At 57.0% G+C, this 22,276-nt stretch overlaps 1 protein-coding gene across 1 annotated transcript in view; it reads right to left on the bottom strand.

Annotated features, from left to right (window-relative positions):
* Positions 1–624: 624 nt before the first annotated feature.
* KCNH6 (potassium voltage-gated channel subfamily H member 6) overlaps positions 625–22,276 on the bottom strand; it is a 31,856-nt gene continuing 10,204 nt past the window's right edge. Inside the window, exons 3-14 of the mRNA XM_053965019.1 lie at positions 20,959–21,114; positions 14,458–14,669; positions 10,086–10,514; positions 8,952–9,351; positions 8,545–8,744; positions 6,265–6,517; positions 5,649–5,842; positions 5,043–5,142; positions 4,510–4,797; positions 3,938–4,118; positions 2,332–2,530; positions 625–1,969 (exon numbers count right to left, since the gene is read on the bottom strand). Of these exons, the coding sequence (XP_053820994.1) occupies positions 1,682–1,969; positions 2,332–2,530; positions 3,938–4,118; positions 4,510–4,797; positions 5,043–5,142; positions 5,649–5,842; positions 6,265–6,517; positions 8,545–8,744; positions 8,952–9,351; positions 10,086–10,514; positions 14,458–14,669; positions 20,959–21,114 (2,900 nt within the window). The 3' untranslated portion in view covers positions 625–1,681. The remainder of the gene's footprint in view (positions 1,970–2,331; positions 2,531–3,937; positions 4,119–4,509; positions 4,798–5,042; positions 5,143–5,648; positions 5,843–6,264; positions 6,518–8,544; positions 8,745–8,951; positions 9,352–10,085; positions 10,515–14,457; positions 14,670–20,958; positions 21,115–22,276) is intronic.

Genomic DNA, 22,276 nt, shown 5'->3' with positions numbered 1-22,276 from the left:
GCGGCGGCGGCGCTGAGGCCGTGTGCGACTCGGCCCCTCACACAACGGGAGCGGAAGCCACGCGGGGAGCCCCGCCCACTGCGCGCCGGTTGGGTGCCCTGGCTGTCATTTAGAGCGCCGGCTGCCTATTGGGTAATCTGCCAGCGCGCTCAGCCCGCTTCGGTTTCCCATTGGTCGTTTTGCCCTTCACTCCAAGCGGACACGCGCACTCTGGCTGGGGTAACCTACGGCTGCGCTTGGCCCCGCCCAGGAGGGCGGGCGCGCTCGTTGTCGACATCTTATTGGCTACCCGGGGTCGCAGTGACTGGAGGCGGGATCTCGAGCCCTTAGCGGTGATCGATTGGCTGGAAGCGATGTCAGTCACGCCAGCCCGAGGCGGGTGGGGCCACTTCGTGCTCTCGAGTGAGCCGCGGGTTCGAGTCCCGCCTCGGCCGAGTGGCGGACGGGCCCGGGCTTATCTCTAATTAACAACAAATTAATTATGGTGCTTGTTTTTGGACATGGGCTCTGTCAGCCCCACTCTCCTTGGATGAAGTAACCGGGCTTTGACCACGTCCTTTTTGGGGAGAAGACGCCCGGCATGAACTCGTGGATGCTCCGAACGAACACAGCTTCAATTCAACATTAGGTGCCAAAAACATCTTTATTAGCAAAGTGTACACTAAAACTCCAGAGAAAGAGATGCTCACAGTTTGACTACTCTCGGAGGGAGCTTGATACATTACTTGAGCTGGCGGCCTAGGACTATCACAGCATCTACCCGAGCGGCGAGGCGGCGGCGCTACGTGGGCTTCTCCTACGGGAATGCTGCGGAGTCTGCCGGGAGAAGGGGTGGGCAGGAGGAAGCACCTATTGAACCTTTATCAAAAGAGGGAGGCTGGGAGGGAGGACTGGGCACGGGGTGTCTGGGGCTCTTCAGCTTTCTGGGATTGTGCTTTTGAATTTTGTGCTTTATGCCCAGGCCAGTGGCGAGTTGGATTTACCTGGTGAGCTGTGGGATGCGTGTTGGGGTTTGCAAGGTGCGATCAGCCTTGCTGGAGGAGTCAGTGCTCTGGGACTTGTGCTGAAGCAGGCTGAGGTGGCAGGGGCTGTTGGCCCTTCACTTCTCAGTGGCAATCAAGTAGGACAAACTTCTGTCCTCTGTCCTTGTCCTGGGCTTGCCACCTGCAGTTTCCCCTGGACCACACCGTGGAGATCTCACACTCCTCCTCTGGTGACCCACCCTTCTGTAACACCTGCGGGCTCTGCTGGGCTGAGCCTTGTACCAACACAGTGCTCCCTGCTCCCGAGGATTCCAGCACGGCGGCCTCGCAGCCCAGAGCCCTGGATTGGCTCCCCTGCGGTCGCTGTGGCTCGCTCGGCTCGTGCCCTTCTCGAGAAGAAGCCTTGGCAAGGAGGAGGTGGTGGGAACCACGTGGCCTAACCAGCTCGATGGCGGCCGCAAGAACTGTTCTAGGTTCACTCTAATGTGCAAATGAAATCTACTCTATTGGGAACCGCTGGAAAACGTCGACCTTGGAAGCCAGCCACTCTATACTTCCTGTCACGGTGGCAGAAGATAGCTACAAATGATACCCCTGAGCCAATGTCCGATGTCTTACCCTTGCAGTCAAAAACCAACGTCAACTGACCGGGTTTGCGGCTGAGGTTCCTCTTGACTCGCCCCGCAGCCCCCACGTCTCTAACTTCCAGGAAGCACGGGGTCGGAGAGGTGTCTCTGAATGTCCTGGTGCTCGGAAGATGCCTCCAAGTGCTCAGGGAGGGAAGGGAAACGAGAGCCCCGCAAGAGTCCCTGGGTATTTGGTGCCCTTTGGTGGGGAGGCTCTGGGTTCGGGAGAGGTGGGGAGGGGTGCTCCTGCTCGGAGTAGACGGTCACGGTTTTGTCGGATGACACGGACAGCTGCATCCCGCTTGACAAGGAGTCCCTGGATTTCAAGTGGAACTTTTCTACCTCCGTGTAGCTCGGGCTCTGGTGGGAAACGAGGAATTGTGTGGGTGATGGTTAAAAGCAAAACGAAGTAGCCACACTCTCTCCTCATCAGCCTTGGAACCTCACCAGGCTCCAAGCCCCAAAATGTTATTTTTCACTTGAGGAAGCCTCAGAGCAGAGGAACCCACTTCCTTCCCTACTGATGGGGCAACCTGGCAGTGTTGGGGATGGCAGCTGTGCCCCAAAACCAGTGATGCACTGGGCAGATCTGCTCCCACGTCAAGACCCCGTGGCTTTGCCGGGACCCACGAGTGTTTGGCTGTGCCTTGCCTGGAGAGAACTCGGGACTGGGGCAGAAGGACCCCGTGTTCAGGGTGCTGAACCAGCAGCGGTGACCTTACCTGCTCCTGGGTCGGCAGCTCCTGCTCCTCCAGAGGCGCACAGGGGGCGAGCGGCTCCAGGCTCCGCGGGGCCATGCCGTACATGGCCAGGCTGTGGGAGGTCGGCGAGATGGGGCTGTACGCGGGTGGCACTTGGGACAGCTGGCGCTGCAGGAGCTGGAGGATTATATGAATGTCTGACGACATCCTGGACTCCAGCCTGGGGACAGAGCAGCCCGGCGTCAGCGCAGAGAACCCTTTTGCATCCTGCAGCTGGGGCGGGGAAGGCACAGGGAGGAGGTGCCGGTCCCGATACCCGAGGGCAGTGATGCTTTGCCTGCTGCTTGTTGAGGTTTTTAAGAGAGCTTCAAACCAGCACTGCCAGAGAGAGATCAATCCTGCCATCTCTCTCCTGCCACACTCAATCATCCTCTGCCCAATTTTATGTGGAGCCAAACTGGGATCTGGAGCGGGGATTTGAAAAAAGCTAAAATTACCCTGGAGGGGGGAAAAAATTGCAATGGTTAGTTTTAATCTGGATCAATTCTCCAGGCCAGCTGCCTGTGCTGACAGATGGAGCAAGGCAGGTTAGTGCCAACCACTTTTAACTCAGGAACAGAAGGAAACGGAAAAGTAGAAGTCTCTTCTTTCTGCCTTGTCCTTGACTGAAGTGAACAGCACTGGCAGGAGCGGGCACAGCCCCACTTGCAGGACACAGCCACAGCATCACTGACAGAGTGGGCAGATCTGTCCCCCAGTGCAGTAGGATGGTGCACTGGAGAGACACCTAAACACAAGTGTGTGGTGAAATGAGCTCAACAAGGGCAGCAGAACCCACAGTGGCAGCCCCTCATGTGCGTGCTGCCTGGGGACCTTAAACCTGCACCTCCAGCACGGGCTCTTCCTTCTTCAAAAATCACAGAACAGATGGGGTTGAAAGGGATCTTAAAGTTCATCCAGTTCCATCCCCAGCCATGGGCAGGGACACCTTCCATTAGAGCAGGTTGCTCCACGCCCCTTCCAATGTGACCTGGAAGACTTCAGGGATGGGGCAGCCACAGCTGCTCTGGGCACCCTGTGGCAGGTCTCACCCCTCTCACAGGGAAGGATTTTTTCCTAGTAATCAATCTAATCTAATCTAATCTAATCTAATCTAATCTCTGTCAGTTTGAAAAACCATGTATTTTTTCTTATTTAGAGGCCAGTGATGGCCATGAGGCTCATTTGCTCGAGCAAGAGGATGCCTGTAGGTCTTTGCAGCACGAAGAGGGGACCTGCAAAGGGCTCCCGTTTTGCCTGTGGATGGTTTAATATCTGCAGTTGCATTGAGTTTGGAAGCCACGGCAAAGTGACAGATCTCAGGTGGCACTGTGGGAGATCCTGGGGGTGGTGACAGATGCCAAGGGTGGTGGCACAGCAGCAGATGAGGGGCTGGGCTGCAGTCAGGGTCAGGACTTGCCCTTTGAGAAGCCGCTGCCTTTGCAAAGCACTCCTACCCCCTCCCCAGGAATGCAGTGTCCCAGGGGTCAGGACGTGGCGTTGCTGCACGCAGAGCCCGCTGCAGCCACCTCTAGAAAGCAGAAGGTGATGGCCCAGAGTCCTCCAGGTCCTCTCCAACCCTGCCTACCTGCTGAGCTGGGCCTGCAGGAGCTCCAGCCTGGACTCGATCTGCCCCGGCCTGCCGTCGCTGTGCAGGGGCACGTCCCGCGAGCTGTGCACCAGCGAGATGTGCTGCAGAGGCTCCGCAGGGTGGGCCGGCTGCCGATCCTCCCAGAAGCTGAACATGCTGGGGATATCCAGGGGAGTGGCTGGAAGGAGAGGAGGCATCTCAGCACTTGTCTCGCATCCTCCAGCCCCGCTGATGCGGAGGTGCTTCAGATTCTGTCACCTCACACGCACAGAGAGCCATCACCAACACACACACGTGGGGCCACCAGTGACGTGCACGGAGAGCTGTCCCAACACATACGGAGAGCCATCACCCACACACATGGACAGCCACCACCCTGACATACATGGAGTGGCACAGGAGGGACAGAGCAGATCCAGCTGGGGACAAAAGGCAGCGAAGACCCTTGGCCTTGGAGTGTGGCTCCCCTCAAATGCACATGAGCAGCTTGGCCCAGCTCCAAGACGAGGCCACCATACCCAAGCATCTCTCAGCACCCTCCTGCCAGCTCTGCCTGCAGCCCTGGGTACCTGTGTAGGACTGGCTGCTCTCTGCTGCCTGCTTGCCGACCTCCGTGTTGCCGGCGCTGGTGGTGATGAGGCTGAGCGAGGGCAGAGCAAAGTCATCCTTTTTGGCTGTGGGGAAGGGCTCAGCTTTCACAGGGCTGCCAGTCTTGGCCTCATCGTCACTGGCCTGGGAGCAGGGAGAGGTGCTGCTGCCCAGGTCGTCCCACTGGTCCTTACTCAGCGGGTCCTGCGGGTTGGTGAGCTCGGAGTAGGTGTGATACTGCTCTGCATCAGAGATGCCCGTGTCTGGGTCTGTGGCACAGCACAACAGGTCAGTTTGGCGAGCACCACACACGAAAAAAAAACAGCCCCCCATTCCCTCAGGGATGTCTGTAGGCAAGGGGAGGGAGGGAAGGCAGCTTGGTGCCTGCAGGATGGTTTGCAGGGACAGAGACACCATCAACCTCTGCTTTGGGGCACCTGCCCGGGTAGTAATTAATAGTGAGCCCACCCTCGTGCCCTGCAGGCGGGGCTCTGCCCCGGGCAGTGGGACTCACCAGGCTTGCTGGGCTGGCAAGGGGAGTGCTTGCGGCGGCGAGCCCGGCGGTAGGTGCAGTCGTACTCCTCGCTGAGGGGTGAGCGGGGAACGCTGTCTGCCTGAGGAACGAGAGGGGCTGCTCATCAGGGAAAGGGGCTCGTGTCCCATCCATGCGTCCCAGGGGGGCTACAGCCCTTTCCATGTCCTCTGAAGGTGATCTCTGTCTCTTCTCCACTGCCCTGTCCCACCCAGTGCCTTCTGGACTGGTTTCAGAGCTCAAGGGATTCCTGAAGCTGTCCTTGCTGCTGCGAGACTGAGGTAAGTGTGTGAGGGCCATGGGGAGGGAAGGAGCACCCAGAGAAGTGGCAGGACATCCCAGAGTGGGATAGGACATGGAGGGAATTTGACTCTTGTCTATATTTCAGGTCTCTGAAAAAAAAAAAGTCAAAGCTCAGTCACACACTATAAAAGTAGACATATCCTGCTGTGGGGGAATCATAACTCTCTGGAAAATGCCCTGGGAAATGTGGCTTGTTGCACCTCCTGACATCCTTGCTTCAGCCCTCCTGCTTGCCAAGTTTAAGCACTGACCACCCTTGCTCCCTGGGGCAGCCCTGGCACTCACATCTCGTAGGTTGAAGGTGATCTCTAGGTTGCTCCAGAAGTTGTCAGAGAAGGCTGGGTACATGTCCAAGACCTCCAGCAGGTCCTCGCGTTGGATCTTGTGCAAGTCGCAGTAGGTCAGGGCCCTCACGTCGGCGTTGGACTTCCCCGGGCGGGCGTAGAGGCTGATGGGCTCCCCAAAGATGTCATTCTTCCCTGTGTCAAAGAGACAGCTCATTATGGAGATGTGGGCACCCACTACTGCTCCAGCTGTTCTGGTCCAGAACCCCTTTCTCTGGGGCTTGTGAACAAGGGGATGCCCAGCAACCCCAACCCTGACTGTGTGTGTTGGGAAAAGCCACCAGTGATGGTGACACCAAGCCAGGGCAGTGGGTCATCAGTGATGGCTGGAGACTGCTGAGCCATGCTCTGCTCTCCTCACTCCTCTGTGGCTTCTCCCTGGCATCTCCCAGGGATCCTCCTTTCCCTGTCCACTGGCATGGGGATCCATCAGATGCTGAGGAGCAACCTTCCCTTCCCCAGTATGTGGGGAAGTTCTCTACCCTCACCTGCCACCCTTTGTCCACTGCTCACTGCCCCTCGCCCACCACCCCTCGCAAAAGGAAGCCCTTTTTCACCTAAGATGGCCACCACAATGTCTTCCCGGAGGATCTCAATGGAACCCCGGGAGATGAAGTAGAGTGTGGTGAGGACATCTCCGTAGTGCACCAGGGTGTCTCCGGGCGGTGCGTGAGTCGTTTTGAACTTCATGGCCAGGGCGCGCAGGCAGCCTTTGCTGGCTCCCCGGAACGCTTTGCAGTTCTGCAGCAGCGTGCGGTTCAGGTGCAGGCAGATGTCGGCCTGCAGGCAGTCGGGGAAGCCCTTCAGCACCTGTGGAGAGCCAGGGAGAGATGCCATCACGCCACTGTCCCACTGGGAGGGAATGCTGTGACAGAACTGAGAGGTTGTATGACACTCAGCAATAGGGCCAAGCAGGGAGACCGTGTGCCCGGAAAGCCAAAGGTGGGGACATTTTCCCATCCCTGGAAGTGTTCAAGGCCAGACTGGATGGGGCTTGGAGCAACCTGGTCTAGTGGAAGATGTTCTTGCTCATAGCATGGAGTGGAACAGTTTGAGCTTTGAGGTCCCTTTCAACCTTAAACCATTCTGTGATTCCGTAATTTCTGTGATCTTTTGATCTTCCCTTGGTGGATCCCTGCCTGCCTGCAGCTGGCTTTTACTGCTTGTCGCTGGGGACAAAAGCACTCCCAAGCAATAAATAAAAGTAACCAGTTCAATCTATTTATACCCACTGGTAGCATATCCCCTTTTTCATCTTTGCACCCACTAATGTTGGATGAATGAGAGCAGAAACTGGCACAAAGAGCACAAAAACCTTAATTAAACAGCACCTGCCTGAATGCCAAGAAACAGCAGCACAGGACAGTTGTGTGCACTGACAGCTAAATATACCTGTGCAAATACCTCATGTTGAACAAAAGCTGAATCTGAAGGTGACATCAAGGTAAAACTCACAATATGGAGAAAGCTGCTGCCATCAATGACTCACAGTGCCAAGGTGAAAACCACCTGGGTTTGGGTTTTTTTTGGAGAGCAGCATATGGCCCTGGGGTCCTCCTTGCTGTCCTCTTTGCTCACATCTCGCTGGTGGCCAAATCTGGAACAGCCAGGCTGGGGCTGGTGAGCACGACTTGTTCCTGGCTTCAGCTTGATCTCCCATGCTAGCAGAAGTGTTTCCCTACTGGGAAATCAGGGGTGGACGAATTGATCAGGCTGTGGGGTGATTGATGAGATCACGCTGTGTCTCTGCAGCAGCCAGCAGGAGTTGGTGTGAGCGGCGGCAGGGCTGAGCTGCAAGCTCAGCTCTCACTGGGGATTTGTGACCTGGGTTTGCACTAAGCCCAGAGCACCTGGTGCCATGGCACTGCTTCTTGTTATTGCCACTGATGTCCAGCCCAGGCTGTCTCCTCCACCTGAGAGGTGGAGCAAGCTCTCCCAGCAGCAAACCCCCAAATGCCGCCCAGTTGTTTCATGTGGCAGCGGCAACTTTAGAGGGAGATGCTGAATTCATACAAATCTGTGCCCTGATGCTGCTCAGGATTAAATCTTGAGGAAAAGAAGGAGCAATATCTGGGAATGAGTGGGCTGATAACCTGCCCAGGGCCAAGAGACCAGGAATACGAGGTCTCATGTCTCTCCTTGCCTCACTCTTTCTCATTCCTCTGCCTTGCTGCTGGCTGAGCCATCACGTCTGTGCACTGAATCCCAGGGCTGTGAGTCCAGTCCCCAGCCCAGAACTCCTTGGGGAGCCACATCCTCATCCCCACGGAGCCCCGGCGCTGTCGGCACAAGCCCTCCTGCCAGGCTCGGAGACACGGCGCCTCTCCAGCACAGCTCCGCCATTGATCCCCCCTTTGCTAACAAACAGCTGCCTCTCTGGGCTCTAATTAAAATGGATCGAGGTTTATTTAAATGCCCTCCTCTCCCTGCTGCGAGAGCAGGATGCACTTTGCTTAGCAACCGGTGGTGTGGAGAGGAGCTGGATCGATACCTGCTCCGCTCCTGTGACACCAACAGACACCAGCCTGAAAGTGCTCAGTGCCAAGAGGGACTCTGAGCTCCTCACCAAACCTGCTCTCTGGCCAAGAAATGTGCTCATGATCCTGGAAAACCTCTGGGTAGATGTAAAGGAATGGGCAGAAAAAGGAGAGAGGGAGAAAGGGGGATGTAGGAGGTGGAAATGCAGGTGTATGGATAGAATCTGTCTCCAGCCTCCCAAGTCTCCTGCCTCTATCCTGATCAAAAGGATGGAAATGTTTGGGTGGACCCAGATCTAGATGCCGTGTTGGTTAGGACAAAGTGCTGTGAGGACACAGGGCCTACCTGCCCGTACTCACCGCGTTCATGTCAATGCCGTTGGTGTAGGACCAGGCATGCTGGAAATACTCCTCCAGGCGCTGGCGCAGGGGGTTGGGGATCTGGTGGAAGCGGATGAACTCCTTGACCCGCAGCATCTGCGTGTGGTAGCGTGCTGTGCCTGAGTAGAGGCGCTGGATGATGGCTGAGACGTTGCCGAAGATACTGGCGTACATCAGAGCTGAAATGAGAGGGCAGGACTCAGCGGGGCATGGCGAGATGCATGTCCAGCTACGTAAGACCTGGAACCAGCAGATTCCCAAAACCCATATCTACAGAAACACGTATTTCTATCGCCATTTGTCTGTGTGGAAGAGGCACAGGCAAGGGGAGATGCTCCACCCTCCAAAGCAGGGATGGGAACAGTGGGACGTGCGCAGGCACTCACAGCCAATGAGCATGACACAGATGGAGAAGATCTTCTCGGAGTTGGTGTTGGGCGAGACATTGCCAAAGCCCACGCTGGTGAGGCTGCTGAAGGTGAAATACAGGGCAGTGACATATTTATCCTTGATGGACGGCCCAGAGGAGAGGTCGCTGTCGTTGTAGCGCTTGCCGATCTGGTCACCCAGGTTGTCCAGCCAGCCGATCTTGTGCTCCATGTAGGGCCGCTCCACGTTGCCGATGGCGTACCAGATGCAGGCCAGCCAGTGGGCGATGAGGGCGAAGGTGCACATGAGCAGGAAGAGCACGGCTGCTCCGTACTCCGAGTACCGGTCCAGCTTCCGCGCCACGCGCACCAGGCGCAGCAAGCGGGCAGTCTTCAGGAGGCCAATGAGGGTGGTGGTCTGCAGGGGAGAGGTGAGACGCCTCAGGGACAAGCAAAGGATAAGTATGGCATGTTCCAAAGGCACGTTCCCCGCTGAGCCGTGCTTCCTTTGAAGGACAGAAATGCATTTCTAGAGTGTGAATCACCTTGTCCTGGAGGTGACCTCTGAACTAGGTCAGATGAGTCACAGCACAGGAAGGGCAAATTGCCTCTGCTGATCATAAAGGCAACAAGCTCTGGGATTAGAGGTGAGCAAGTGAGAAGAGCCAAGGCCAAGCCCATGTTTCCTGATGGGTCCTCGCCTTGCCAGACCTTGCTCCCAAAAGAGCTGCCTTTCACTCCCAGATGTGGAGCCTCCAGGCAGTACAGTAGCTACAGGGTTATCCCACTGCCAACATTTTGAGTCTCGCTGGTAATGCACCCCAAATTCACCCACACTGGAGTGCGGGGTCAGCCCTTAAACTGAGCCCCCATCCTGCTCTGCTGGGTCGGCCTCAACAGGGGGAGTGGATCCACTCTTAACACTTAGAGTAGGGACTGCCTGACCCTAAAAAACAAAATCCCAGGTCCCTGCTGCTTAAACACCTGTAAAGACACCCTTCTCCACCCTGTGACCAACTACTCCTCTCCCCATGGATTTAGCCATCCACCACTTACATCAAACCACCCACATCCCTTTCTTTCTTTCTTTCTCACACATCTCCCCCTATCCATCCTCGTGTCCCCTCCTGTCCTGATAGACCCTGCTCTTACCTCATCAGAGCCAGAGCGGAAGATGAGCAGGTCGAAGGGGATGGCAGCCACCATGTCAATGAGGAACCACCCCTTGAAGTAATGAATGGCGATCTTGCCGGGGTGGCTCACCACCTCGTCGTTGATGTTGACGTAGGTGGTGCGGAAGTTGATGACAATGTCCACGATGAACATGATGTCCACGATGAGGTCAATGATGTTGAGTGGGTCACAGGAGTAGCTGCAGTCCCAGCGCTTCTCCTCCACCTGCTCCTCGTTGAGCAGGAAGGCGGCTGAGTAGGGGGTGAAGACGGCTGTGTAGATGACCAGCAGGAGGATGAGCCAGTCCCACACGGCCTTGAAGGGGCTGTAGTGCAGGATGGTCCATCGGTGGATGCGCGGCGCCTGCAGCTTGTACTCAGGAAGGACGTCAGCGCCCAGGGACAGCACCTGCCAGGAGAGGGGTGTGAGAAGGATGCGAGACCAGGAGAGAGGCTGGGTAATGCCAGGAACCAAGCAAGGGACTTCCATGAGCATCGAGGAGCACACAATGGTTTCCTACAGCTTTTTCACCTTTGTTGGCTGCATATGTGTTTGTCCAGTTCCCACTGTGGCTGACACCAAGGTCCTTGTCCGTCTCTGATGGTCACAGCACCCTTGGGGCAGCTTCTTACCTGCTTTATGGCCTTCTGACTCGGCAGAGAGGAAAGTGCCTGCTGCTGTGCCTCCTTCTGCCCTCAGCTCTGTGCCAGCTGCTTGGGAGCTGCTGGGTGACCCTGGTACATAGGATGGGCAGCTTGGAGATGCCCTCGCGTGGCTGTGTCACCTGAGGGTGACAGCATATTCGGCACCCTGCAAGCCTTGCACCATGCTTTTCCTGGCCGTAGCAAGTACCTTCCCCTGGACGCCCTGCTGGCACACTTGTCCTCCAAGCAGAGCTTGGGCCACCTGCAGCAACGCTGGTGCAAGCACCCTCCCATGCTGTCATGTGTCCCCACAGCTCGCTGCTTTCATGGGGACACTCCACAGCACCACTGAGTTCACAACACAAGACACTGGGTATGGGAGGGGTGGCGGCATGAAGGGGCTTATTTGGAATTGGAGGCAGCTGGATCCCCTTCCTGCCCCTGCTGCTCTGTTGTCCCCCAGTGTCCCTGTGGTGCTGGGACCAGTGCCAGTTGCAGAGGAGGGCGAGGGACACCTCAATTCTCTCTCCTGGCCCTGAGCCCCCAGCTAAAAGGGAGCTTTTTGCTGGGCTGCAAAGGAGAGGAGAGAGGAAAGAGAAGAGAGGAGACAGGAGGATCCACATATCCCAAGGCAACAGTGATGAGCATCACCGTGGCTCTGGCAACAGACCTGGAAGAAGGGTCTGATCCTTCCTGCCCTGACAGCTGTCTTGTTCAAGGGTTTGCCAAGGCTGCGATCTGAAGTGGATCCGTCCCTGTAGCCCCATCCCACGGCAAGCAGCCGCTCCCACATCCCAGCGCCCCAGGCCGCTGGAGGGTCCCGAGCCCCAGGGCTGTCCCCTGCTCCTACCTGCCTGCAGCTCGCCCGGCGCCCCAGGCGGCAGCTGGCCCTCGAAGTCCGGGTGTCCACCATGGGGGCCCCCAGCCCCACACGCCCGGGCAGCGTCCGGCACGGCGGGCGCAGCGCTCGGGCCGTGGCATTGCCCACGCAGGCACGCAGGCACTCGGCCAGGCGGGTGGGAGACATGCGGCTGCGAAGGGCACTCGGGAGCCCAGCGCGGATTAATCAAACCCGATCGATGCTGGGCCCCCGTGGGGACGGGAGCGCCAATGGAGCGGCGGGAGCCGTCGACGTCGTTGGTGGACGGAGAGGGGAGGGATTGGAAAAAGTGACCCGAACGCAATCGTTGTGAGGGAATGAGGCACCAGCTGGGCTTGGGGACCGGCTCCTTTAGGGACGGTGGGGAAGGGAACAAGGCAACACTGATAAAGCGCTTGATCCCAAAACTAGGAGGCACCCGGAAGACCTGAGATGGGCTCCTTCACCTTGTGTCTGGGAAAACCAGCAGTGCTCCCACTGTCAGCAGCTGAATGCTTGTTCTGCCTGGCTGGAGGCAGCTCTGTGGGGCCAGTCCTGAATTCAGGACACCAAATACTGTTCCCTATGCTGGGCACCTGCCCTGCCCCTCGTCCCTGTTCCTGGCACCTAGCTCTTGTGGCAGAAGCAATAACAGGTTAAGCACTCTTACTTTCCAGGCAGGAATGAATTAAAAAACCACAGCCTCGAAGATCTGAGGCAGAAAACGGTAAAGAAACAACTTCCAGAAGAGCATCCAAACCAACACGGAGCTAGGGAGCAGCTGCAGCCTTGTTCCTCTCTGCCCCTAAGGGATGGGAAGGTCACCCTTGGGTGGCCTGGGAGTCTCTGAAGGTGGCAGTGCCAGTGTTCCCCATGGTGATCCTCCTGGATGCCCCTTCCTCCCACACTTACTGGCTTTAGCTGCAGGCTCATGGCGTGGGGTGCTGGGTGCTGGCAGTGAGCAAGGGAGTGCAGAAGGGAGAAGGAGGAGGAGGAGGGAGCAGGGTGTGTGTGGGCTGTGGGTGACAGAGGGGGGAGGCTCCTGTAACCCTGGCTAATCCAGGTTCATCACCTTCCCAGTTGTCCCCCAGTGTCCCTTGCCCAGTGCTGGGGATAACAGGACTGACCTGAGGTGGGGCCCACTCCAGAACCACCAGGAGAGCCTCAAACACGAGTGGCTGGGCAGGTTCAGGCCCATGGTGCCGGCTGCAGGCTGGCAGTGACCCAGTGTCACTCCCAGCACATATCCTGGCACAGCTCAGCCCCCCATCCCCATCCCCAGCACCCTCCTGCCCAGCGGGGCAGATGGGGGGACTGGGACACGTGCCACCTGCAGACAGGACCCCAGCCTGCTGACACCGACCCCACAGCATCCCCAGGTGCCTCCAGCTGTGCTGCAGGGCCACAGCCCTGTGAGGCTGAGCCTGGCACCTTCACAGCACTTGTGGCCTGCCCTCCCTGCCAGCTCAGCGCGGGGCCAGGCCATCCCAAAGAGCCCATCTCCATCCCTGCCCACCCGCTGGTATTTTTAGCCGGTGTGTCTCGCCGCTGTCTCTGCCTCACCATGAATTATTTAGCAGCCAGGAGCTGTGGCTTGGGCGGGAGGAGTGGGGGACATTGTGGGGAGGACAGGCAGGGAGGGGAGGAGAGGCCCATCCTGTCCTGTCCCACCGCATCCCACCCCATCCTGAGGTTGAAAGTGAAGATTGACCTCTGTGGGTGCTGCGCTGCAGGGCCCTGCAGCCACCACCCGCCAGCCCCGATGCCATCGCTCCACCACCAGCTGCTGGGCCCACACTGCGTGGCCAGCACCACTGTGACAGTCACCCCAGTGCGACCACTCGTTCCTGGTGTGCTCCTCGTGATGGGGACTGGGGCGGGGAGGCTGCTCACTGTCCCACTGGGGAGTTCTGTGGGGCTAATCCTGGGTCACTGCAGTCACTCCCAGATTAGAGGGACTAATGAAGGGGACAAGCCAGGGGGAAAACAAGCCTAAGAACTGTTCCATGCTGTGTGAAGTGGAGGGCCCATCCCCTGTGCACGGAGGCTGTGAAGTTAAAGGTTTGCTGGCACCGAGACAGAAGGAGAATCCTGCATATCACCCCACTCTGATGGAGCAAACTCCCAAGCCTGGAGGCTTTTCTGGACTCAGATGGCTGCATTTTCATTAAATTTGCCCTGGGCTGCTGCTGGCAACAATGGGAGGTGCCCTTAGATGTATTTCGTACATTGAGGCTCTCCAGTGCCTCAGTTTCCCCACAGCTAGAAGAGCTCCTTACTCGGGACTGTGGGATACATCAGCATCTTTCACACACACTGGTATCCCCATGGGATGTACTGTTCCATGCGCGTCCCTTTGGGTGACAGTGTCCCCTGCAGTGACAGTGCAGTGCCACCTGCTGTCTCCCAGGGGATCCTGTGGCCCTTGGTGTGCTGACACCAGGCCGGCTCCTTGGCTGGGCACCTCGGGGTCAGTGGTGCCCCAGGGGCTCCATTCCCAGTGCTGGGGGGCAGGACCAGTGGCCAGATCTCCCCACAAAAGAAGCCACACAAACATGCAAACACGTGTCCCCTTCAAGGCCACCATCACGAGCAGTTCATGCCGGTGTTTCCCCAGCCACAGATTACCAAAAATACTCATTTAGGGGACTAAAACGAGAATTTCAGCCATTCAGAGGAAGGTATAACCAAACATAGGGATAACTGGCATTTCCTGGGATGGAATCTCCAGATGCCACTGCCCTCTCTGCTTCTCTCCTCCCAAAGCCACTGGAGTGCTTGTGACTGTCCCCCAGCAGCAACACCAGCACCCCATCACTGCCTTGGTGGCATCTCACGGCCCCCATACCTGCGTGACCTTCTCGGTGACGTTCTGGGTGCGCTCCATCACCTTGTGGGGAGCAATTATCTCAATCTCTGTGGTGGAGCCCGAGCGGTGCTTCTCCAGGTTGAACTCCACGAAGTTGAGCGTGAACTGGGGGATCTGGCTGATGGTCCTGTACTTCATGAGGTCCGAGTCCGACGTGGAGTTCGGGGGGTTGGGTTTGACATGGGAAGCCTCTGAAAGAGGATGGAGAGGAGCACTGAGAAGGGCAGTGTGAGCAGGAACAGATCCCCAGAGCCCTGACCTCATGTAGGACCTCCAGGAGCTGGAGACCACCACAAGGTGCCACCAAAAGATGCCAAAATCTGCTTGGCCATAAAGGCTTGACTTCTTCAGGCTGGCTCAGATGGGGGATGCCCAGCCTGGCTGTTTTTCCCACACATCACCCATCTTTTCACCATTAAACCTCCTGCAGGAGGCTCAGAGCAGCTGCCAAAACACAGAGACACTCAGTGTCCTTTGCTACCCCTGATGACTGTAGTGGGTTGGGGGCCAACCCACTGAGATTCACCAGGGAGAGATGCCAAAACTGGCATGAAAACAGAGAGGAGGAGGTCGTTCTCCTCCACCCTTGCATGCTTTAGCCCGACAAACATAGTTCCTGAGCTGCTGTCTTGGTTTTTGGCGACCAAACTGAACCAGGATTTGGATGACATTCCCACTCGGATGTATCCTCTACCCCCCGGTCCAGGTAGGGAGGTCAGAGCTTTCTCCAGAAGAAGAGCTGTAGTGAGCATGGATCCTGATATTTTTCCCTGGGGACCTGCCTCTGGGTCACCACAGGGCAGGACCAGGGAGGGAGCTGTGTAGGTGGTAATTTCATGGTCAGGCTTGTGGCAATGTGTTGTTATGAGTGGGAGCCTGTGCCCAGACCCAGAGCTCCAGGAAGATCCCCAGGCACTGTACTCAGTGTGCTCCAACCTTTCCATCTCCTACAGGCAGGGCAGGGTTGTATTTTCATTTTTTTACCCCCTCTAACCCTTGCACTCTGACATTGACCCAAGTGGTGGTGTGGGCAGGAGGTGTCTGAAGACATTGTAAAGGTGCCCAGTTAGCACCAGCCATCCTGCTGCCACCCTTCTCCCTGCTCATGCCCCTTCCCTCCCTCTACATTGTGTCTCCTCCTGAGGGTCTTTAACCTGTGACTATTGGAGGACCATGAACCCCCAGTCCATTTTTACAGCCAGATTCCACAGATCGATCTCTCTCACCCCCAGCTGAGAGGCTTCTCTTTCTTGACCTCCATCTAATTTGTCCTCATCACTCTCGTGAAAACCAGAGGTCTGGATGTGGACAGCATGGTGAAGGATCGTTCCCTCCAGCCCTTCAGAGTGGCCTGACTGGTGTCTCTCCCACCTCCAACACACGGACACAGCTCACACTGCACATGCCTGCAGACCCCTTCCCTCCCTCCAGGGAAGGTGGGATGGCATCGGGATGGCCCTTGTGTGGGGCAGCCAAATGCAGCCTCACACGGTCTCACATCTCACACACAAACCATGGATGGCTCTACCTACACAGCAGGACCTGCCTATGCAGGGAATCACATGGAGACCAGTGGGTTTTGGGGAGAAGACACAGGTAATCTCCACTTTGCAGGGGGAAAAGAGACCGAGACCTCCCACCCAAGATGTGCTGAGGCCATCGCCAGAACCCTGACTCCCGCAGTAGAACCGACAGCTCCGGGGTTTTCCCTACCTGAGTTTGCCCTCCTTTCCCTGAATTTTCTCTGGAATTCAGACCTCGCAGCCTCAAAGTTGTCCAAGGAGGAGACCCTGCGGAGGCTGTGGAAGCTGCCCCCAGGGCGAGACCGAAAGAAACCCCATGCGGGGTACGACCCTCGTGGGCCCAGCACGGGAGGCTCTTGTTTCGGGGACGAGTGTTGTAGGGTGGGGTCGGCCTCCAGGCTTGGCCTCCGCTCCTTTTCCAGGAGGGATTCGGTCTCTGACTGCATACAGTTTTCCTTGGGCGATGTCTTCAAGTCCCTCAAAATCAGGGAGTCACCACCAGGCTTTAAGACAGCCAGGAGAAAGCGTTGTATTAGAAGGAGTCCCCGCGTGCTGTGGGGGAAGGTGAGGGAGCCGGGGTAGGTAAGAGGAGAGGCAGAGAGGGCTGGGAAGCACTGCAGTTCCTGAGGTCATCTCCAGCCTGGACCAGGACCTGCTTTGGAGTGGGGCGACCGAGTCCCTGGGGACTGGGCAGCTCCTACCTCCTACCAGCTCCCGCCGGAGGCTGGGCGGCCGCGGGGAGGTTTGCAAGGCGATGCTGCACAGGTGGAAGCAGGTGAGAGCAAGAGAAGAGGAGACCTAGGGACAGGCTTGCCTGGAGTACCTGCTGTGCCATGCGTTCTTCTGAGATGTCCCAATGTCCCACCACTGGGGCTGCCCTTCCCTCCCCTGCTGCAAGAGCTCGGGCCACGGCCAAGGGTCAGTGCCCAGGCCCTGTGCTGGTGTTTATGGGAGAGGATGTGCTCTGCACCAGGAAGCACTGGAGGAGCTGCTGCGTTTGCAGATTTGGCCATATTGCTCCTCCTTCTCCTACAGCCGCCGTAAACCATGGCTAAACCTGGAGACCTGAAGAGTTTCCAGACTTTAATTTCTGCAATGGGGTGTGCAAAGCAACCACCTTCTGGAGTAGAAACCCATGAGAATGTGCGCCTCCAGTAATACCCACAGGAGGAACTGTGGCACTTCTCGCCGTCCCTAAGGCCCTTTAGGGCAGGTTTTAGGATGGGGTGCCCAGAGAGGCTGGCTGCTGGCTGGCCCTGCATCTCTGGGCTGTGCCCACTTGAGCAAGCTCCAGCAAAATGGTGGATCATCAGGTTGTCCTCAATGCACATTTTCCATGTGTGCCCTGAGACAGTGCAGTGCCCCGTGCAGCTCCAGCCTCGGGGTACCCAGAGCTTTTAGCAGTGCTGGTGCCTATGGGAATGACGTACCCAAAGCATCTGATAACCCTACACACATCTTCAACCTACCAAAAGCACAACCTCTGAGAAGACAGGCACCTTCCATCTCATTAGATCTATGATTTGGGGAAGCAGATTTATCCAGGCTGCCTGGATACACCCAGCACAGCAACACCCTGGCACCTGGGGATGCCTTAGCAGAGCAAAAGCCTCCTGCTCACAGCCTTGAGCTGCAGCATTTCAGAAAACAACAGGTCTTTGACTGGAGGTACCCTGAGCACTGTTGACAGTCAGGAAGCCACCAAGAACAGCAATCTCTAAACAGGCCCCACCAACAGTTTTTCAAGGTTGGTGACAGCATCCCCTTCCATCATGGGAAGTACAATCTTTGCTGAAGGGCTGAGAAGCTGGACCTGCCTGTGCTGCCTGGTCCCTGCCAGGAAAACATGGGGAAATGAGCCTGCCAGTCCTTGCTCAGAGCACACCTGATCCATGCTCCTACAGCCACCAGCACGTCCCCTCCTTGAGATGGGGACAACTCCCTGGAGCTCCACCATCCTGGACAACTTGGAGTATGGAGCCAGCCCTTCCTCCCCGCTTTGGCACATCTCCCGCTCCCCCCACGAGGCACGGAATGTGCAGAGCAGCAGGGTCGAGCTCCAGCCCACACCGCCAAAGCACCGCGCTCGCTGCCAGCCCCCAGCGGGGCCGGCGCTCGGCGCTGAGCCCGCGCCGCGGCCCTGCCGCCGGAGATGGCCCGAGCCACAGCAGCCAAGGGGCAGTGGGATGGGGACAGCGAGGAAGAGCGCTGGGACCTGGCCTGAGGTGTGGGCTGATATCAGACAAAGGCTACGGTTACCTTTCCATAGTCAATGGCTACTCCATCAAACTCACTGGTGGGCAGAGATTTCCGCTGGATTTTGAGTCGCCGCAGGGACGGGAGACTAAACTTCAAACTCCTACCTTCACCTTGTTAAAAAGAAAAACAAAACACAAGAGAGAAAGATGTGACCTAGCTGCATGTGATGGCTGGGGTGAAGCGGGACAAGGGAGAGGCCAAGGAGGATTTTGGGTGGCTCTGGGGGATGCACATGCTGTGTGGCCCTTTCTCCTCCAAAGCGCTTGCTATTCCCATGCCATCACAGTGCCATGTGCTCAAGGCAGACCCTGACCTGGCAGCAAGCTCCTCTGAGCTGGAGAAGAGTTCCCTACAACTGTGGATGTGAGATGGGAAAGGTGCAAAGCATCCCTAAGCCAATTAAAGAGGTTAAAGCCAATTAAGGGATTTGGTCCCAGAGGAAATCGAGCCTCTAAATCTCCTTGGTGGAACTTCAGGGGAAAAAAAACCCACACAAAAGAGATGGTAATTTAGAAAGGCATAGAAAGAAAAGTAGTTCTAACAATTTTGTTCCTGGATTTGTTTTGACTTTTCAGTGAGGGAATTTGAACCACACAAACTGGATCCCTTTCTGCCATCACAGGGGACCAGGAGACCACCTCACGGGGGACTGGGGCTGGGACAAGGGCAGCCAGGGCTGCTAGGAGCTGTGAGAGAGGTGCAGGAGAGGAAGAGCCCAGATCTGGAGAGGGTCCAATGGCCCTGGTTGTGACACTCCATGCAAAGTCACTTGTGCTCTTCTAGAGGAGACCACGGTCACTTGCTACTGCAGAGTTTGTGTGAGCAGCTAGGTTCACACCCTCAGGGCCTGGGTCAGTCCTGAAGCTCATCCAGCAGCACCAGCTCAGCTCCCTAACTGCACAAAAGGTGGCCTAAATCCTGGGGCACCTGGCATGTGGAATGACCTCCACAAAGACATTGTCCCCTGGGAAAAAAGCAGCACGTTGAGGAGCTCTTTGGTTTTGGCAAGATTAGCTTCCCTCATCCAGCCCCAAAACACCACCGAGCTGCTTGGGCAGGGTCCCAGCCTGCCCAGAAATGCCCCTGCCCATGGGGCACCACACAGGCTCCCCCTGCTCACCCCATCCCCACTGCCTAGAGCAGCTTTTCAGCTGGAAGAAGCAAGCATCCAACTTTCCCTGCACACCAATGAGCTGGCGACCAGCAACGCAGCCAGCAACGAAAGACTGTCAGAAAACCTGTGCACGAGAACCCAATCAGGACAGGCACCAGCAGTTCTGGCCTTTCCACACCCCCCGTCACTGGAGTGGGAAACCCAAGAAACACAACATCCCCTGGGATGCACAACACAACATCCAACATGCAGGGAAGTGGCAGGTACTCTTGATTTTGGGTGCCTTCTGGCTTTGGGTGGGACGGGGTATGGGTGCATCATACATTGAGATATTCTGAGAACTGGTGGGCTGCAAAGCAACGCTGGTGCTGGAATTTAGGATTTCCTCAGCAAGTCATGCATAGAGGGTAGCTGGTACTAAAGCACTCCATCAAAAAAATGAATCTCATCACTTCACAGACCAACGAACACGTGCACAGTTATCTGCCCACTCACACTCACACATCCACGAGCCCCCTGTGTACATGTGTGGCCTGAGCACATATAAACCCCTGCAAAACTCTGCTGGTACCTGCTGCCATAGACAGAGACCTGAATGGCTCCAGGATAGAGATACGCACCGGGCGGGGACGCACGGAGACACGCACACTCCAGTTCAACGGGCAGTTGTCCCCTGATGTGGCCCTGGCTCTGATCCTGGTCCTGCTGTGCCACCCCCTGTGCCAAGGGGGGACAGACCCACAGCTTTATTTTGAGGCCTGCCCAAAGCCTCCCAACAGCACCCCTGGGGAATGTGGTCATGAGGGCAGAGGTGGGATTATTTCCCTGACTCAAGTAGAGGTGACCAGCACTGAGGGCTGTATGGAAGGAGGAGATTTAGAAGTCACAGCTCTTTGTCAGGTCTAACATCTGCATCCCTGAATATCCACATCCCCTCAAGAGCCTCACCACAGCTTCCCTTTGATCCAGTCTTCCCAAAAAAGGGAATTTGAATTTTTCCACTGTCTCCAAAACCCTAGAATGAGCCTAGGAGAGCGGGGAACAGCCTGAAGCTGGGGCAGGCTGAGCTGCCACAGTGCAGCCATCCTTGTGCCATTGGCCTGCAGTGACACCCCCACAGCACAGCCAAGCTGTTGGTGACACCAAATGTCCCCTGGCCCTCCTGGTGACCCCGCACCAGCACCTCCAGCCCAAGGCAGTGTTAAATATGGAAAAGATCCAGCAATGCGGGGGGGTTCACGGAGGGGACTCCACAGCTCCACTTCCAGCGAGACCTCCTCTCAAAAATGCACCATCCCATGCAGAGGGTCAGTCCCCAGGTCTCTGGGATTTTGGGAAGTGTAGGCGGGCAGCTGTGAAGGCAAGGGGAGCACAGCTGGCTCAAAAAGCCTTTTCCCGTCCAGCTGGGGTTCGGCTGGGCCAGTCCCTGAGCAGGCAGAGCTGCGGCTGTGCAAAAGCCACAAACCTCTTCCCATGCAGCATCCTGCCCAGACACAGATGCATCCTTCGGTCCCCACGTGCTCCCAAGCAAACCATGGGATGAGGGTGCTGCTCTGCCGGCCCCCGCCGCCCCCGGACACGCACCTTTGTTCCAGCTGTGCGACAGGCGCTGGTGCAGGCTCCGCCCGGTGCTCTTGGCGATGAGCTGTGCCAGATCCTCGAAGTTGAGGATGAACATGATGACGACGCCTTCCTCGTTCTTCACAGGCACCACATCCACCAGGCAGCGGAAACACGACGCTGCCGAGCAGAGACAGGCTCAGGGGGGCTGCCCAGGAGACCCTGACCGCCCCCTCCCCTCCAGCACCAAATACTTTTGGCAGAAAAGCGGGTTTTTGAGCACTTTGATGGGTGTAATCCCTGCTGTTGGGTAGTGGAGGATATGGAACTTGATCTGAGCCCTGGGAAAGGGCCATATCCCTGAAGCATCCCAATCACACTGATCACATCTCTTTTTTCTGTCCCAGACAGTCATTTATATTAATGTACTTGAGAGCAGCAATTAAAGAGTGAGTAATTAAGAACTCAGGAAGTCCCAGGTAGTGGTTTAACCTCATTAAGCATCCTGCTTGTAATCACGCTGCAGTTAATTGCCCTGCAATCACCAGGCAGTTTTTTGGGGACTGGATGCAGGCAATGGGCGTGAGCCCACGTGGGCAGCAGGACCGGGTGGGATCGGTGTGAAGGTCTCCAAGGACATTCCCTAAAGGCATGGCCTTTTCTTGTCCTGCCATGGGGAAACTGAGGCACAAAGGGGGCACAAGGGCTGGCTCAGTGTCCTGGGAGGGATGGAGGCTGTGAGGAGCATCCCAAATACGTCCATAGGGATTTTCCTGTTGGATGTCAGCTCGACCCTGTGGCTCTTCTCGTGCAGCAGCCAGGCACCAGTCTGCAGTTAGAGGCAATTGAAAACACCTGCAGATCTTTTCCAATGCACCAAGTGAAGGATACAGGTGGTTTCCCACCTCCTTTGCCAGCTTTATTCCCACTAAATCCTCCAAAAACCCTACCTTAGAGTATAGTCACTGAGTCCCTTCCTTGAGCTGCTGTCTGCTGTTGCTTTGGCACTGATGGGAGCGGGACCCCCCCAAGCCACAGCCACTGTCACGGTCCCTCTGGCAAAACCCCCTGAACATCCCCAGGCTCCTATCCCACAGCTCCTAGAGATGATGGAGCACCCAGGTACCATTCCAGCTGATAGGGAGCCAAGTCACCTCCTTCCACGGCAGCTTTTGCCCCGTGCAGATCCCTGATCTCGCCTTTCCCCCGGGCTCTGATCAGCAGGGATTAGCAGACCGGCAGGGATGTGCTGCCGGCCCGACCCAGCGCTCCCGCTCCGGCCGTGGCCCCGCTCCAGCCGGGAGGGGCAGGCCGGCCTTTCTGCGTGTAATTTTAAGGAGCT

Source organism: Vidua chalybeata, chromosome 26 (assembly GCF_026979565.1).
Source record: "Vidua chalybeata isolate OUT-0048 chromosome 26, bVidCha1 merged haplotype, whole genome shotgun sequence".
NCBI classification, from domain to species: Eukaryota; Metazoa; Chordata; class Aves; order Passeriformes; family Viduidae; genus Vidua; species Vidua chalybeata.
Note: the sequence above shows the minus strand (reverse complement) of the source record. Positions and strands in the feature narration are given on the sequence as shown.